The sequence below is a fragment of the Phalacrocorax aristotelis genome, chromosome 26 (assembly GCF_949628215.1).
Source record: "Phalacrocorax aristotelis chromosome 26, bGulAri2.1, whole genome shotgun sequence".
In the NCBI taxonomy this organism is placed as follows: domain Eukaryota; kingdom Metazoa; phylum Chordata; class Aves; order Suliformes; family Phalacrocoracidae; genus Phalacrocorax; species Phalacrocorax aristotelis.
The window spans coordinates 1,528,936-1,544,154 of record NC_134301.1 but is presented as its reverse complement, the minus strand read 5'-3'; the positions used below and the strand labels follow the sequence as shown (position 1 = coordinate 1,544,154).

Sequence of the window (15,219 nt, the reverse complement as noted above, 5' to 3'; positions counted from 1 at the left end):
ATTGCCTCCCGCTTCCCACCTCCCAGGCCTCTGAAACGCTCTTCGCCTGCGTGCTGAGGCACAGATACGTGCCGTACAGGGCCTGGCACGGGCAGTTTATTTTCACTCATTACAATGACTCGGAGCTTGAATAATGTGGTCGTGAAAATCCTCGCTGTCCCCCAGCCCTTGCAGACAGGTGTTCGCTCTGTGTATAATGCAGAGAGGCGACATGATTTTTCCTGTTAACTTCCAAAGTTTACAGTTCCTATTATTATTCCTCACAGTCTGTCTACTCCAATAATAGGAATTCATCACACATCTGAATAATAAAAATGAAATTCACACCTCCCTCCCCGTGCCCCCCCCGCCCCAGCCTGCCTTTTTATTATTGAGATTTGTGACTAAGCAGGTCCTTAAACAAAAATGCCAGATTCCCTCGACGGAATTACAGCTGCCTCATGTACAGTTGGGTTGTTTTATTTGTAATACCTTGTAAATCTCCTTTTTGGGATGCCAAGCTATTACATTGCTCCCCTCGACCTTCTCTCTCGCCGCCAAGTCAGTGTTCAAATCTGCTGCGCTAGCCGCGTCTTTCAATACGCTGGCGAAGGCCAAGCCAAGCTTTCACAAGGGAAGGTAAAACCCATGTGGGGAAAGGGGTACGATATTCAGAAAACTGAGCCCTAAAGTATATTTGCCGGTCCCTGGTAAGGTTGTAAACCTCTTCTCTGATTTTTTCTTCCCCCCCTCCCTGGTGTCATGGGGTTTACCCTCTTGATGTGGAAGAAGTATCCCAGCTCATGCCATTATTTTGCTCTTTTAAAGGAAGGTGACCGCATCTCACCCGTAATTCATCTAGCCAAGTGCACAGGAGGGAATTTCCTCCTGACATCTGTAGATAATGAGTGTATACCCCCAAAGAGAGAGGTCTGATTGCTCTCGCCTTGGCATTTGATAGGTCACAAATTATCCTCTGCGCTAGAAGCTCTGCCTGGGCGCAGTGGGCTGTTTGTGGGAGAGAATCCAAAGTTTTGGAAACCAGTCTGCGTCGCTCGGAAAAGAGCACGGAAGAAGGTCTCTGCCTTTGTTTGCCTCCCATCCCTTCAATCATATTGCTTCAAGTTACCGAAAGAAATCGAGCAAGCAAACAGTTTGTAATGGGCTCTAATTGATTTTAATGTTCTAGAGAACAATAAAGAGCAAACCAGGTAATTTATATTAAAAATGGCCCAAAACCCTGCCTTTGCAGAAGGTTTTCTATTGCACGCTTTCCTGTGTGCTCACCCAACAGATGGTAAGGACTCTGAAGGAACTGCTCAGTCTCTGGGCTAAATGGCCTTGAACCAAGTACCACGCCAGGAAACAACATGTAGGAAAGTTCATTTGTTATAATGAGGAAACAGATTTATTACGCTAAAGGTTACGCTGGGTCTGCCGTCCCCGGTGCGAAGCCTGCGCTTTATGCCTTCCTGGCGCGAATTCAGTGAGATTCAGCGGTGTTTCTCCGAGGGACGGGGCCAGCCGGACCCGGTGGGTCGTTACGTCCCGACTCTAATCGGTTTTATTTCCAGTCCTCACTTGCTTTTGCCAAACAGCTGCTTGAGGCTGGGGATCAGCTTGGTGGGGGAGCTGGGGTTCCTGTAGGGATCAGCCTCTCCGCTCCAGGCTGCTTTGGCTGGAAAGGTGAGCGTTAAGTAAATACCTGGCTAATTTCCGCACACCCTCCGAGGCAGAGGCAGCCTCCCATCCCACCGCCTCGCTGCTAACACCGGCAGCAACACGCACAGCCTCCCTCTAACCTTGTTTTCTTCATTTTTTCCCCCCATCCCCTTCTCTGATTGAGCAGAAAGCCCAAAGGAGAGCTCTGAGCCCACCGGCTCCCCTGCTCCCGTCATCCAGCACAGCTCCGTGACGGCCTCCCCCAACGGGCTCAGCGTCCGCTCGGCGGCAGAAGCGGTTGCCACGTCGGTGCTCACTCAGATGGCGAGCCAAAGGACAGAACTGAGCATGCCGATACCGTCACACGTCATCATGGCTCCACAGTCGCAGTCTGCTGGCAGATGATGTCGCAGCCTGTGCGTGTGACACGGAGCTCACCGCGAACTCGCAGCCGGAGAGACTGACCCGAACCAAGTCCCTGAAGAGTGGGGGCCGATAAGGATTTTGGTTTTTTCTTTATTTCCCCCCCCACCCCCCGTTTTTTTCAAGTGAGTTAAGGGCAGCTATGGCGCTTCTTACACCGCATAGCCTGTACAGATCCTGGCCCCCAACCGCTGCCCTGCCATCGCCCGTCCCCGCAGGACGGCCGCAGATCGAGCACTTTTCTCGATCCTTCGGTTGACGATCCGTCAACTCGCAGAGTCATCCGAACAGACAGAGCCTCACTTTGAGAAGCACCTTGAAAGGTTCGCTTTCAGGTATCGGTTACATTAACACTAAACCTCCATGCTCGGTGGATCCCCTTGGCGCTTTCACTCTTCCAGGGCCCCCCCACCCCCTCCTCCTCCACTCTCAGCAAAGGAGAACGTAGCTCTTGGGAGGCTGTGACATTTAGTCGTGCTGTCAATGTATTTTATTTTTAACAGCATGCTGCTTCCAGGCATCTGCTCCCCTCCCCGCTCTAGCTACCTGAAACATTGCACCTTCGCACAAGAAGCCTCCTTGAGCTCTGAGGTTAAAGGGATCGAGGTTAGTCTCGTCACGCGCTAACTCCCGAGACGCCAGCGACAGATTTTGGACACGCTGGGAGTGTAATCGCTGTAAATTGGTTCGTGCCCAACGACTGGGAGAGGGAGACACAGGGCCCGGGGCGGGGGACACGCGCGTGTTCCTGGTCGCTTGTGCCACGCCGAGAGCTGCAGACGGTCACGCACTGCTCTCGTAACGGGACGCTGTGGGTGCTGGAGAAAAGGCACCGGCCGGTCTAGCAGCGGAGGGGCCGCTCTCAGTCTTCCTTACAGTAAATTGGTGCTGATGTGCGTCGGCTGGGACCGGTGCGAAGGCGCTCTGGGAGGTACACGAAAGGATGAGCCCAGCCCAGCAATAATGTGAGTCCCAGAATTCATCATCTGCTCCCAAATCCACTGTACACCTTAGCAAACAAATCCCTCCATTTCCAAGGATCATCTCCTTTACACATAACCTCGATGACCTTAATAACGGTGGCCTTAAATCACGAATTAATTGCCTGTTCCAAGGGGAGGGAGCACAAAGTGGGGTTTCTGTTTGCCCAGTCTTTTACCTCTTCTTCATGATTATCTTCCACTCTCGGTGATGGAGCATCCGTTGCTTCCAGCCAGAGCAAACAAAGGATTCACAGAGCTTCCAGTTTCTTAGGGCAGGTTAAAAGCCCAGCCTAAATGTTGAAGGACGCTTGGAATCGGGTCCGCTTTCTTGCTGGGCAGGCGTAGCACGCCTGTGTGTCTGTGCGTGCTTCCTGAGGCCGCCACTGGCCCCAGGGCAGGCGGCTGGAGTTGCTAGTTTGGAAACGGGAAGGGGTGCTGTGTGCCTTCGGACTCTTGCAAGGAACCTTGTTGAAGCCCGTGGCGCTGCGTCAGCCCTTGGTCTTCCTCTCCGTCTCGGGAGTTCCCTCCTCACCTGAGCTCTCGCCCACCTCAGGTTGCACTCGCCACTTTTGAGCCAAGTTTGTTTGTCAAAGTGATTTTGTTTGGCTTATCCAGACTTGGAAGGTTTCCAGGGACAGCAAAACCCAAAGCAAAGTCTGAGCAAGGAACCGTGTCCCGTTACGGACAGGGAAGTTCAGCGGTTTGGTTTTCCTATCGACGGGATCTGTCTTCTCCCCCCTTCCCCTCCCTTTCAGGTTTTCCTCGACTTCTTGGCAGTGTCGGCCGCGGCGTTTGCTGGGTTGGGTTTGTCTCGGCGCGGTGCAGCTCTCGTGCTCTCCCGGTTTCTCTTGCTCATCTCGAGCATCATCTTGTGCGTAACCAGGGTCAGTTCTGGCCCCGGCAGTTTGCGCTTCTGGTTCGGATCCTGCGTAGCCCCCCCAGACCCACCTTTTGTTGCTGTAAAGCCCTTTCTGCAGGGTCTGTGTGTGGAAAGATGTGTCAGTTTTTACTCTCCAGACACGGTATGTGTTTCAGTCGCAAGAGCGAGCTGGGAGGAGAGGACATGGTGGGGGTTTGGCACATCTTAAAGCTGTCTGACCTGGACAAAAAGGGGTTCATCCAGGTGAGGCACAGCAGGGGATCAGGACCTTTTTTGGGGGGCCAGGATCTCAGGCAGAGGGTTTGCAGGAGGTACAAGATCCAGCCCAGCTCTGCTTCCTATCTTGGAGCCACTACTGGATGCAGGTTGTGGAGAGGGAACGGCAGAAAACCCCGCGCTCCTTCACATGGCCCAAAAAGGTGTAAAAATGACCCGTCTTGCAGCAAAGGGATTTGTTCTGGTCTTCAGATCTGCTGGGTTTGCTTCAGGGGGCTTTGAAACAAGTCTCTCTCTTTCTTTCTTCGTCCGGGAAGAGCAGGAATGACAAAAATGTGTTGTGAACATTTGCTTTGTTGGGTCCCTGTCCCTTGGCGCGTGGTGCTCGGAGCCAGGACAGCGTACGAGGAGCGAGCGGTTGCGTGTCCAGCGGCGCCGACGGCGGCTCACCAGCTCCTCCTAGGCTCACCGAGCGTTCGGCTCTTGCAGAAACACCCTGTCTGTCGAGGAAAAGTGTTTGTGGAAAGGAGAGGGAAGGAGGAATTGAGCTCTGGGCTGATCCCGCTGCTGGTTCCTTGTTTACTTGGTGGCGTCAGGGTCTGGTGGGTGAGGCAGAGGCGAGGAGCAGCCGGTGGCGTTGCTGGTGGGGTTGGAAGGAGAGACCGAAGGGTGACAGTGGCGAGGCTACAAATCCAGGGCAGTGAGGCACGCGGCGGTGCTCGCATCGAACGCAGCAGCTTCCCCGAGCTCTTATTTTTAACTTCAGTGACTAAAAGTGAGCCAATTTTGCATGGTGGGAGAGCCGAGATGGCCCAGCCTGCCCGCGACTCACCTGCGTCCCACGACAGGGCTTTCCCTGCCCTGACCGCTCCCACCCTTGAAACCTTGTAGCACCATCAGGTAGCTCAGACCTCGCCGGTGACGAGTCGGGGGGGTTCTCCCCATCCCGCCGTGCCTCGGTGCTCGGGATGCCGTCGGCGCTTGCACTCCAGCATCTCCCCATGTCAGCGCCCCTCCTCCTGCGCGCGCTTAGTGTCTTGAAAAATGTGCAAACCCATGAAAACGCGGTCGGAAAGCTCCAAACGTGGGCAGCAATAATCAGGGAACAAGTGTTTGACCATACCTTAGCGTTGTTTTGTTTTTAATCAACAGGGTTGCAGCTTTCCCGGGTCCCCTTCGGGTGCGTTTTACCCCGCCAGCAGTGTTCAACACCTGCACCGCTGCTGCAAAAGCAGGTCCCGGAGCAGGGCTCAGGTCCCAGTTTCTCTTGCCCACAGCGTCCCTGCTTGCGGGGAGGGAAGCAGGAATCCTCCCAGCCCGGGCAGGCTGAGCCCACGATGGGGAAGGTAGCCAAAACTCCCAGCATGACCCTCAGCGGCCACGTCTTCCTGGGGCAATGGGGGGAATTCTCCGACGCCATCCCGGTGCGATGGATGGACGTCCCAAGCCATAAATGCCGCTTTGGGGCAGATGGGTGAGGCTCGTCCTCCCCGGCAGAGACAATGCCGAGTCGGTCTTAAACCTCAGAAGGAGCTGAACGTCTCGGTCCCGGGGTGGCTGTCGCTTTTCCAGCGGGAGGGACAGGTTTGGTTTGTAAGAGGTGACTCTCCCCAGGCTCTCCGGAGAGGAGGGTGCCTGGAGAGCACGTTTTTCACCAGCGCTATTTCTAGCAGCTCCGTGCCGATGGAGCAGCCAGGCGTGGACACGTCGGGCTCCCGGGTAATAAAAAGCCGGGGTCGGTGTGGTCTCCTCTCCCAGAGCCAAGCTGCCTGTGCTGCTCCCGGGGAGCCAATGGGCTCCGAGGCCTGGAAATCCCTTCTGAGCGCTTCTAACAGCTCTGAAGAGCCGAGTGGCCACTGGGTTTCTGCCCCACGTCATCTCCTCCTCCCTCAGAGCCTCTCCTGGAGGCGGTTTCTTCTCCAGGCCGGTGCAGCAGTGGCTGTAGAGGACGTGCTTTGGTTTGGGTCGTTGTTTTTCGGTTGGGAAGATGGACTTTGGGGCAGGTCGGTGATGCAGGGCTCCCCCCAGGAGCCGGGAGGGTGAAAGCAGTGGCTTTTTTCTTCTCCTTCCCATGCTGGTTCAACTCTTGCTTGAAGACTTTGTGGGCATCTTCGGGTGAGGCAAAAAAAAACCCACCCCAATTTCTGCTCTAGGATGATTTCTCCTGTTTTTCAGAGGCTGCCGGGGCACGGCAGCCGGCTCCGCTCGCCGGGCGCCTGCACCTCCCTCTGCCAGCCCTCCTGCCGCGGTGCCTTAACCGACACCCCGCTTGGTGCCGGTGTCAGCCCTGTGGCTCCTCCCGCGCCGTCCCCCAGACCCCGTCTCTGCGGTAGCCGCGTTGCCGGCGAGCTCCTTCCCGCCGCCGTGGCCTAATTGATGGTGGGAGAGGGGGGAAGAGCGATAGTGGGGCTCCTCGCAGGAACGTGGAAAAGCCTGGCAGGGTTTAAGGGTCGTGATCGAGTCGGGGAGAGCCCGAACGGCGGCATCGGCTGTTGGGAGTCTGGGGGTTTTATCGCTTCGCCTTCGCTTTAACGTCAAATGGAAACAAATGGCTGAAAACCACGTCCCGGCGCAGCCGAACCCGGGAGGGCTCGTGATGGAGGGGAGCTCACCCTCCGGCGGAGATAAGGGATTGTCGGGGTTCAGTGCTGCCTTTTCCCCCCCAGACTGGCTCCTCGGTTCCGGATTTCGATGGCTCAACCAGGAAATGTGTCATTTTTTGGTCTGGCGGACCCGTTTCTGTTTGGTTTCCTCCCGCCCCCCGGTTTCGTGTGCACTCGGGCTCCGGCAGCGGTGATGCTCTTTCGGCCCTGAAACAAGCCCAGGAGGTGACAGAGGGACCCCGACGGTCCCCGGGGCTGCAGGACCCCGTTTCCCCCACCCCCACCCCACCCCAGCTGCTTTTTACGACGAGCTTTGACGATCAATAACGGAAGAAGCCAAGAAAAAGGAAATCCCCCGAAAAGCGTAACCACGAGGGTGTAGTATCTATAAAAAAATTACATATCTATGAGTATATACAGACCTATATAGACATATATCAACTTCCTGAACGGATGCGCAGCTCCTTACGCAACGAAATGGGTTTTTTTTGTTGTTTTCTTTTGTTTTTTTTTCTAGCTGTAACCCCTTGCCGCGGCCCCCCCCGGGGCCCCGAGGGACACACCCCCACCCCCACCCCCCCCCGCCCTCCGCACGGGCTTCTGTGAGCGGGTCCTCACAGCCCCCTCCCACACACACCCCCCCCCACCCGCGGGGGCCCGGGGACACGGTGGGGGGGACGCGGGGACACACACACACGTCCCAGCCACCCCCCCCGCCCTCGGCCGCGTCGTACCAAACATGTAATGTGCCTTTTATTTATGCTGCAAATATAACATTAAAATATTACCCAGGAGCTGGTGGCTGCCGCCCTCTGCTTCGGGGGGGGGTCCCGGAGCCACGAGGCTGGGGACAACCCCGGTGTCACCTGTCCAAGGGACACCCTTGGCTGTCACCTGCCTGGGGGGGACACACACGATGGGGTTGTCACTGGGTGGGGGGGGGTGGGGGAGTGACAACCCTCAACCAGCAGCTGGGTGACACCCGGCGGGCTGGAACCCACCTGGGTGACACAGTGGGTGAGCCGGCTTTTGGGGGGGGGGGACACGCCGCCGTGGCCCGGGGCACCCTCGGGCCGAGTGGCTGGGGTGATTTCAGCTGGTTTTGGGTCGGAGGGAGTGGGTGAGACCCGCGGGGGAGGTCGGGGGGGCGGTATCGGGGGGGCGGGTACCGGGGAGCGGCGGAGCCGCGTCCGCCCCGTCGGGGCTGCAGGAGCGCGGCGTGGCCGCGGGGTGGCGGCGCAGCGGCCACGGCCGGGGGGGGCGGGACGGGACGGGGGGGTCCCGGGGCGGGACGGGGGGCCCGGGGACGGCGGGGGCGGGGGCAGGGGTCCGTGTCTCCGGGTCCTGCTCCGGGGGTGGGGGCTTGGGGGGGGGTTCCGATGCGGGGCAGGGGTTCTGGTTTCGGGGAGTCCCGGTCCAGGACCGAGGTGCCTCCGGGGAGGGGGGGGGGAGGCAGGGCGGTGTGGTTGTCTCGCTCCGGCGGTGCGGGCAGCCCCCGGTTGAGGGTCCCGGGCGGGAAGGTGGGGGGGGGGAGGGGGTGCGGGGCCGCCCCGTCCGTCCGTCCGTCCCCGGGAGCGGTTGTCGCGGTTGGTAAATGGGTTTCATTAGCGGCGCCCGGCGGCGGCGGGGCCAGGATTGATCCCCGCAATCTCTCGCTCCCCCCGGGACCCCCCCCGGCGCCCCGGCCCGGCCCGGCCCGGCTATAAGAGGGCGGCGGCGGGTGGCGGGCAGCGGGGGGGCGATGGCGGGGCGGCTGCCGCTGCTGCTGCTGCTGCTTGGCGGGGACCCTGCGCGCCGCCCGCTGCTGCCCCGGGGCCCCCGACCCCGGCCCCCGGCCCGGCCCCGGTGAGCCCCCGGCCCGCGCCGCGCCGTCGGGTGGGGGGAGCGGGATGCGCCCGGGGCGGGGGTCGGGGGGCTGACGGACACGGGCTTTTCGGTTTCGGGGGAGGGTGAGGGGGGGCGCCCCCCCCGGGCCCGGGGCTGCCGTGACACCCCTCCCCTGCTCCGTCCGACCCCGCCACAGGCCGCCGCGCCGCCGCTGCCGCCCGCCCCCGGGGCCGCCCCCCTTCGCCGCCGCCGCCCTGGGGCGCGCTGCTCCGCTCCCTGCGGCGCCCCGGCCGCAGCCCGGGCTCCCTCCTCCAGCCGCAGAGGTGAGCGGGACCTGCGGGGTCCCCGGGGTGCGGGGGTTCCCCGGGGTGCGGGGAGGGCCTGGGCGCTGCGGGGCCGTCGGGACCAGGGAGAGACCCGGGTGTTTGGGGACACCGGCGGGGACCCGGGGGGTGGGGAAGGAGCCGGGGGTGTTTCGGGGACACCCAGTGGGTGGCCTGGCCAGTGCCAGGATGGGGCGGGGGGGTCCCTGCTGGTGTCTGTCTGTCTGTCCCCATCTGTCCATGTTCCTCAAGTCCGTTGCCATCTGTCCCATCCACCCTTACGTCTATCCGTCCTTGCCTCTCCGCCTGCCCATGGCACTGAGTCTGTCCCCTTCCGTCTGTCCGTCCCCAGTCACCCATCCCCATCTGTCCCCATCCTGCTTGTCCCTGTCCGTTTGTCCATCCTCTCCCACCCTTCTGTCCCCACCTGCCTGTGTCTGCCCGTCCCCATCCAACCACGCCTGCACATCCTCATCCCTTCATCCCCATCCACCCGCCCCTGTCTGTCCGTCCATCCGTCCGCATCCCCCCATCCCCCCTGGGTGGGTCTCAGTGGTGCCGTGTCCCCGTGGCAGGTTCGGGCGGGGGCTGCCGGGGGGGGCCCAGCCCCAGCTCAGCCCCCGCAGCTGGGACCCTCCAGCCGCCCCGTTTTGGACCATGGCGACACCGCAGCGCTTCGGCCGCCGCCGCTGAGCATCCATCTGTCCTGCTGTCCGTCCATCCCGGGAGCTGGATGTCCCGCAAGCCGTCTGTGAGTCTGTCCTTGAGTCTGTCTGTGAGTTCGTCTGTCCGTGGGTCCATCCGTCACCCAATAAACTGGTGCCACCCACCCCTGAATGCTCGCTCTGGTTTTGCCCCTGGGGGACAGGAGGGGATGGGGGGCACCTGCCTCCTTTCTGCCCCCCAACACCCCCCAACTGCCCCCCCCACCCCCCAGCCCCCCCCAAAAAGACACCAACGCGGGGAGTTTACAAACCCCCCCAGCTTTATTCCCGGGGGCTGGTTGGCGCCCAGGGACCCTCCTCGCCCCTGGGGGGCCGGGACGGAGGGAACCCCCGGGTCCTGAGGTCTGTCCGGGCTCCACCTGGGGGGCCGTGTGTCTGTCCGTCTGTCTGTCAGCTGGTCTGGGCACCCATAGAGTGTGACAGTTGGGCTGGCTGGCTGTCTAGGTGTCCGTGGGTGGGTCTGGGTGTCCACCAGTGGGTCCAGGCGTCTGTGAGAGGTCCGTGCGTCAGTCGGTGAGTCCAGGGGTCCGTCTGTAGGTCCGTCGGAGTGTCCGTGGGTCCGTCTCGGTGTCAGTGGGGGGGGCTCACTTGCCCCCCGCCATGATGCGGAGGTACTGGAGGGCGTTGCGGGCAGCCTGGGAGCGGGCGCCGTCGCGGGAGGGGGCTGCGCCGTGGCACACCGTGGCTGGCTGCGTCGACAGCTCCACCAGGCACTGGTGCAGCCCGCTGAGGCTCAACGCATCTGGGTGGGGGGGACACGGGGATGGGCCACCATCACCCCAGACCCCCCCAAACCAACCACAACACCCCCGAGCCCAGGCTGGGGCACCCATGGGGCTTGGGGGGGCATGCCCAGAAGGAGGGGGGGGATGCCCGTGGGGCGGGGGGCTCACCAATGTCGAGGTAGCTGATGGCGAAGCTCTGCTCCTCGGAGAGCTCCTGCAGGAGGGCGCAGGCCCCTGCACCCATGGGTGCCAGCGGGTGACTCCTCAGCTGCACGATCTTCTCACCCGCCGAGTTGCGCAGGGAGTCCCAGGTGCAGCCGGGTGCTCGGCCCCGCAGTCCCTCCAGCCTGGGGCCCGCCTGCGGGGACAGGGCGCTCGGGGACCATCCCGACCCCCCATGGGGATGCAGGGACCACCCGCACCCCGCCATGGGGATACGGGGGCTCAGGGACCACCCAGAGGCCCGTGCAGGGACACCCAAGAGACACAGGGGCGCAGGGACCCTCCGGGCTCCCACATAGGTATGTGGGGGCTCAAGAACTGCGGGGACCCACCATGGGGACACCCATGGAGGCTTGGGGACCACCAGGACCCCCATACAGGGACACCCTCGAGATACAGGGGCTCAGGAACTGTAGGGACCCTACATGGGGCCACCCTGGGGACAAGGGGCCTCAGGGAGCCCACGCAGTATCCCCCCCAGGGGACATGGGGTCTTGGGGACTGCGGGGACCCCCCCCCAATTCAGGGCCTTTCCATGGTGACCACCCACACCCAAGGACCCCAAATCTAGAGGGTCCCCCCAGGTCACCCTTGGGTGTCCTCCTGCCCTGCTGCCCCCCACAACTTTAATCATTTGGGGTCCTTAAGCCCTGAAATAGGGGGTACAGAGGTGACCATGTCCCCTCAGGGTGGCCACGTCCCTCCCATTAACCCCTTGGGGTGCCCATGTCCCCCCGTTAACCCCTCGGGGTGACTTTGGGGTGCCCATGTCCCCCCTGTTGACCCGTTAGGGTGTCCTTGGGGTGCCCGTGTCCCCCTTTAACCCCTTAGGGGACCTCAGGGTGCTTGTGTCCCCCATTAACCCCCCCAGGATGACCTCAGGGTGCCCGTGTCCCCCATTAACCCCTTGCAACGGCCTCGGGGTGCCCATGTCCCCCATTAACCCCTCGCCGGCCTGGGGGTACCATGGAGAACTGGTCCTCCTCCACCTCGGCCTCGCTGCCCTCCCGCGGCTCCATGGGGACGTTGTGGATCCGCACCAGCATCTTGGCGGCCGCGTTGCGCTTCGCCAGCTTCTTGGAGGTGCCACTGCCTGCGGGGAGGGGACAAGGGACACCGAGGTGAGCCTGGCACCCTGTCGCGTCCCGCCCTGCACCCGAGGGGTGCCCCGGCCCCGTACCGATCTCCACGAAGCGTTCCACGCGGCAGGTCATGGTGAACTCCTTGCGATGCGCCGGCCCCGACTCCTGTGTCACCGTGTACTCGGGCAGGCGCCAGCCTTTCTGCACCACCAGCTCCTGGGGGGGTGGGACACAAATAGGGGGGTCCAGGGAGGGTAGGACCATGGAGACCCCCCCGAAATGGGGAGAGCCGCCCTCAGAAAAGAGCTGCCATCCCCAAAACGGGCACTGCCATCCCCAAAACGGACAGGGCCAGCCATAAAACGGGTCCACAGCCCCCCAAAATAGGGATCATCAACCCCAAAATGGGAAAACCGTACCCAAAATGGGGAAAACCGTCCACAAAATGGGAATAAAATATCCCCAAAACGGGGATAACTGTCCCCAAAACAGGGACAACAGTCCCCCAAATGGGGATAACCAACCCTGGAACAGGATAACTGTCCCCAAAATGGGGATAATCATCCCCCAAATGGGGGTAACTGTCCCCAAAGCGGGTTCCCTGTCCCCAAACCAGGGATAAGAGTCCCAAAATGGGGATAATTGTTCCCCAAATGGGGATAATCGTCCCCCAAAATGGCGATAACGGTCCTTGAAATGGGGATAACTGTCCCCAAAAATGGTTCCCCTGTCCCCAAAACAGGGATAACTGTCCCCAGAAGGGGCAAGAGTCCCCACACTCCAGCTGGGGAGAGGGAGCCCCCGAGGGTCACCACCCCCCCCAGAATGGGTAAGATCACCCCTAAAGGGGCATGGCCCCCCCCGGATAGGGATGGCCATCCCCAAAACAGGCTCATCACCCCCAAAACGGACGGCCACCGAGCCAGGGGTGGGGGGGCATGTCCCCGTTTGTCCCAGCCCATGGTGTCACCCACCTGCAGAGCCCCCACGGGGTTACACTCCGACTGGGGGGGGGACACGGGCGTCTTCATCTCCAGGGGGGTGCCCCTGCGTGGAGCAGACAAGGATGGCGTGAGGGGGGCACCTCAGAGCACCCCCACGCCAGGACCCCCGGGTTGGGGAGGCAAGGAGGTATATCGGGGTGCCGAGGGTTTGGGGGGGATTCGGTGTCCCCCCTGCCCAGCCACAGCACGTGGGTGCCCCCCACTCCGTTACCTGGGCGAGGGTGGGGGTACAGTGGGTGCAGGGGGGGCGGCCACAGGGCTGAGCTCAGCCGGGGGCTCTGGGGGGAAAGGAGAGCTTGGGGATAAAAGGTGAAACGTTAACGCCCGAGCCAGACCCCCCAAACCTCACCCCCAGCACCCCCAGCCGCACCAAACTCTGCCAGGCACCCCTAATTCCCTTGGGACCCCCAGGCATTCCCAACCTCCCCAGACATCCCCAATTTTCTTGGCTCCCCTAAGACACCCCTGCCCTCCCTGAGCCACCCCCAGACCCACCCTGGGCTCCCCCAGATCTACCTGGGTATCCTCAACCCTCCCCAAGGCACCCCCAAACCCAGCTGAGCTCCCCAAACCCCCCCAGATCCCTTGGGATGCCCAAGCCCCCCATAATCCCCGATCACCCTGGGTACCCACAAACTCCCCTGGATGTCCTCAACCCACCCACAGATCCCCCAAACCCACCAGGCCTGGGTGCCCAGCACCCCTGGGGTACTCCCAACCCCCTGGGTACCCCCAAACAGCCTGGGCACCCCCTCCACCCCCCCTCAGCATGCCAGAGCACTCCAGACCACTCCAGTACCTCCTGGATACACTCAGTGCCCTCCCCTGTGCACCCAGCACCTCCCCAGCTCCCTCCAACCCTATTCTTTGCTGTGCCCCTGACCCCCACCCTGAACCCCAGCACCCTGGGGACCCTGTCCCCCCTCACCTGGGCTCCTCGGGGGTGGCGGGGTTCCAGCATGTCCCCCCCTTTGAGCAGCTTCAGGGCCACCTCCGCCGCTTTGTGCTTTGCCGCCTTCTTGCTGGGCCCCTGCCCTGGGGGAGACACCAGCTGAGCGGGGGTGGGGGGACACCCGGGGCCCCCCCAGACTCCTCGCAGACCATGGGCTGCAGCTAGAGCTGCCACAGCCCCGCTGTTGGGGTCCTGGGGTATCCCTCTGCCACAACCCCGGCAGCAGGGTGCCAGGGGTCCCCACGTGTCCCCAGGCATCAGGGTCCTCAGTGATCCTTCACCAGGACCCACTTTTTTTTGGGTCCCAGGGGGCCCCCAGATTGTCCCAGGCATTAAAGTCCCTCGTCGATCCCCCACTATGACCCACTTTTGGGGTCCCACAGGATCCCTGTGTCACGGTTGGGGTGGTCAGGGTCCCCAGGAGGATCCCTGTGTGTCCCCAGGGATCAGGGTCCCAGGTGATCCCCAACATGCTGTTTGGGGTGCCAAGGGATCCTCACAAGTCCCGGGCATCAGGATCCTGGGTGATCCCCTCCCAGGACCCACATTTTTGGGGTCCCAGGGGATGTCTGGGCACCACAGACCCAGGCGACCCCCACCAGGACCCAACTTTTGGGGGTCTCAAGGGATCCCTGAGTGTCCCAAGCATTGGGATCTTGGGCAATCCCCCTGCCAGGCCCTACTTTTTTGGGGTGCCAGGGGATCCTCCACCACAACCCATTTTTAGGGATCCCCGCACACATCCCCACCACCCTGGGGGACAATCCCCGTCTCCCAGCTGTCCCCCCATGGCATCCTGGGGAAGCGAGATCCACCCCAGGTCACCCTCTCCAGGCCGTTCCCACCCCTCACCCCACCAAGCCGCGGGGTGAGGAGGGGGGGACAGCCTGGAAACAAAGGGTGTCAGGGACCCACCGGTGCAGCTGATGTCCCCAACGGTGACACGGAAGGTGAAATTGGGCTGGTGGGCTTGTCCCTCGGCCTTCAGGAGGTCGTAGCCGGGGGTTCTTGCCTATGCGAGTGCCATATTCCTGCAGCAGGCTGATGGGCGTCTTCCCGGGGTTGGCGGCCAGCATCTGCTCCAGGCTGGGGACAGGGCTGTCACCAGCCCGAGCACGGGTCAGAGGGGACCCGTGGGGGTACGGACTGGGGGGAGTGGGGCGGTGGGAGAGGCTGCATCGACACGTAGCACGGGGACACGGGGACAGCGTGGCACTGACGTGGTGTGAGGACAGGGGGACAGAGTGGCACTGACATGTAGCATGGGGACACAGGGACAGAGTGGCACTGACATGTAGCATGGGGATATGGGGACAGTGTGGCACTGACATGGTGTGGGGACATGGGGACAGCGTGGCACTGTCACGTAGCATTCAGACATGAGGATAGAGGTGGCACTGCCATATGGCGTGGGGACATGGGAAAGGGATGGCATCACCACACAGTGTGGGGATGTGGGACATGGGTGGCAGTGACATGTAGCATGGGGACAGGGGTGGCATGGGGAGAGGGGTGGCATTGCCACACCGCACGGGGACACGGAGAAAGGGGTGGCACTGACATGTAGTATGGGCACACAGGACAGCATGAGGGTACGGGGATGGGGGTGGCAC

The 15,219-nt window shown here is 61.9% G+C and overlaps 2 protein-coding genes across 6 annotated transcripts in view; one reads left to right on the top strand and one right to left on the bottom strand.

The window, feature by feature from the left end:
* The window catches only part of LOC142048760 (cyclic AMP-dependent transcription factor ATF-7), a 70,096-nt gene extending 62,556 nt beyond the window's left edge, over positions 1-7,540 (top strand). For all 5 annotated transcript variants that reach the window (XM_075075949.1, XM_075075947.1, XM_075075948.1 and 2 more), the window contains one exon: positions 1,829-7,540. In XM_075075949.1, coding sequence (XP_074932050.1) covers positions 1,829-2,046 — 218 coding nt within the window. In that variant the 3' untranslated portion in view covers positions 2,047-7,540. The remainder of the gene's footprint in view (positions 1-1,828) is intronic.
* A 2,323-nt stretch (positions 7,541-9,863) lies between these two features.
* On the bottom strand, positions 9,864-14,707 carry TARBP2 (TARBP2 subunit of RISC loading complex). The gene is given in 10 exon segments (XM_075075678.1): positions 9,864-10,363; positions 10,515-10,704; positions 11,534-11,661; positions 11,749-11,866; positions 12,625-12,697; positions 12,866-12,949; positions 13,583-13,605; positions 13,607-13,689; positions 14,522-14,612; positions 14,614-14,707. Coding segments are annotated over 10 exon segments (1,017 nt in total). The 5' UTR covers positions 14,683-14,707; the 3' UTR covers positions 9,864-10,205.
* Between the last annotated feature and the right edge of the window lie 512 nt (positions 14,708-15,219).